Here is a 1,438-nt window from a genome sequence, read left to right as displayed (position 1 = left end):
TTATATATAATATATAATATATAAATGTCTTTTTTTAGGTGTTTAAGTTTTGGCACTCCTGATATAAATAAGGTTCTGTTACTTCTAATCATTCTCACTGGCTTTCTTTTTTCATACAAAGGATGCAGATATATTCTTGGTAATTCTTGGTGGAGTGAGAAGCAAATGGAAATCTGTTTTCTTCTACACAAAGAGAAAGAAGCAACAGTAGAGCCAGAAGCAGGATGCAGATAAAAAATTTAATCTCATCATGGACACAAAAGCATACTAAAATAAACTATAAACAAATAAAATTCTTTATTTAAATTTCTCTTGTGGGGAAAATATTTTTCTTTAAAGCACACTTACAAGTAATTTGCATTTAATTCCTGTAAAACATTTCCATTTTACAATTAGCAAAACTAAAAGGCTATGTCTCTTTATGCATTTATTTTCGTTAGAAAAATGTCCCATGGTGCTATCAAACTGATTTTAACCATCATCGAGCCTAACTTTGCCTCTGTTGACAACATGACTACAAACATGAATCAAAACGGAGTTAAGGAATTTTAAGCCATAAGGTTTCAATTATAGCTTACCAATTATGTAGTTAGCTGACAAAAATCAAGTCTGATGTAGAACAGCTGTCATCTATTTAACTGCAGCTAATCATGGCATTTTCATTTAAGATTATCTGAACTTATGAAATAAAGGATCCAGTCCCAATAACTCATTAATCTCTTACGTTTTCTTTTGAAGACTTATTTTAAATATTAACTATTTTGGTGCCTGAATGGAAAAACATAAACATTAGCTCAGAGACAACGTGGTTCCTGTTTGGAATCCAGCTGGCAGCTTTAAGCACCGTTAAAAACTCTGACAGGCTTTGTGCCCTTTTATTAAATGGCCTCACATCCTGAACACAGGAATGTGTTCATTTAAATAAACATTAATCTTTAATGTTGAATTCTGAAAACACAACCACAAATCATAGTTGGTTTTTCTGTGACAATGATCTAGTACATTATTTCCTCCACATCAAACCTACCTTTCCAGAAGGTGGAAACTGTATTTGCAAAAATCAGGACAAAACTCACATTTGAAAAGCATTTTACAATATTATATCTAAATTGCACAGAAGACCCCAGTGATCACTAGGAAATCTACCACAGTCGAGTTTTTCCAATCCAAGAAGGTCCAAACTTCGGGGAATAATGTGTCCCTCTTCTGCTGCTGCTCTGAAAAATACTCGATCAAAACGAAGCTTACAAGCAGCAGTTATTCCAAGATTAGAGTTCATTTGTGTATCCCATGTATACTGGCAATGTTTAGGTTTGCCCAAAAACTCCCAGACATCCACAATGTTGTTGGGTAAACCACCACATTTGGTAACCTGAAAAGAAAAAGAATACTCTCTAAGATATACATAGCCTTTTCCCAACTTAAAAAAAAAAAAAAA

At 33.2% G+C, this 1,438-nt stretch overlaps 1 protein-coding gene across 1 annotated transcript in view; it reads right to left on the bottom strand.

Annotated features, from left to right (window-relative positions):
* Positions 1–278: 278 nt before the first annotated feature.
* Positions 279–1,438, bottom strand: part of TDP2 (tyrosyl-DNA phosphodiesterase 2) — a 17,506-nt gene continuing 16,346 nt past the window's right edge. Inside the window, exon 7 of the mRNA XM_017878537.1 lies at positions 279–1,372. Coding sequence (XP_017734026.1) covers positions 1,091–1,372 — 282 coding nt within the window. The 3' untranslated portion in view covers positions 279–1,090. The remainder of the gene's footprint in view (positions 1,373–1,438) is intronic.

Source organism: Rhinopithecus bieti, unplaced genomic scaffold (assembly GCF_001698545.2).
Source record: "Rhinopithecus bieti isolate Rb0 unplaced genomic scaffold, ASM169854v2 scaffold_11110, whole genome shotgun sequence".
In the NCBI taxonomy this organism is placed as follows: domain Eukaryota; kingdom Metazoa; phylum Chordata; class Mammalia; order Primates; family Cercopithecidae; genus Rhinopithecus; species Rhinopithecus bieti.
This window is presented reverse-complemented; position numbering and strand designations above follow the sequence as displayed.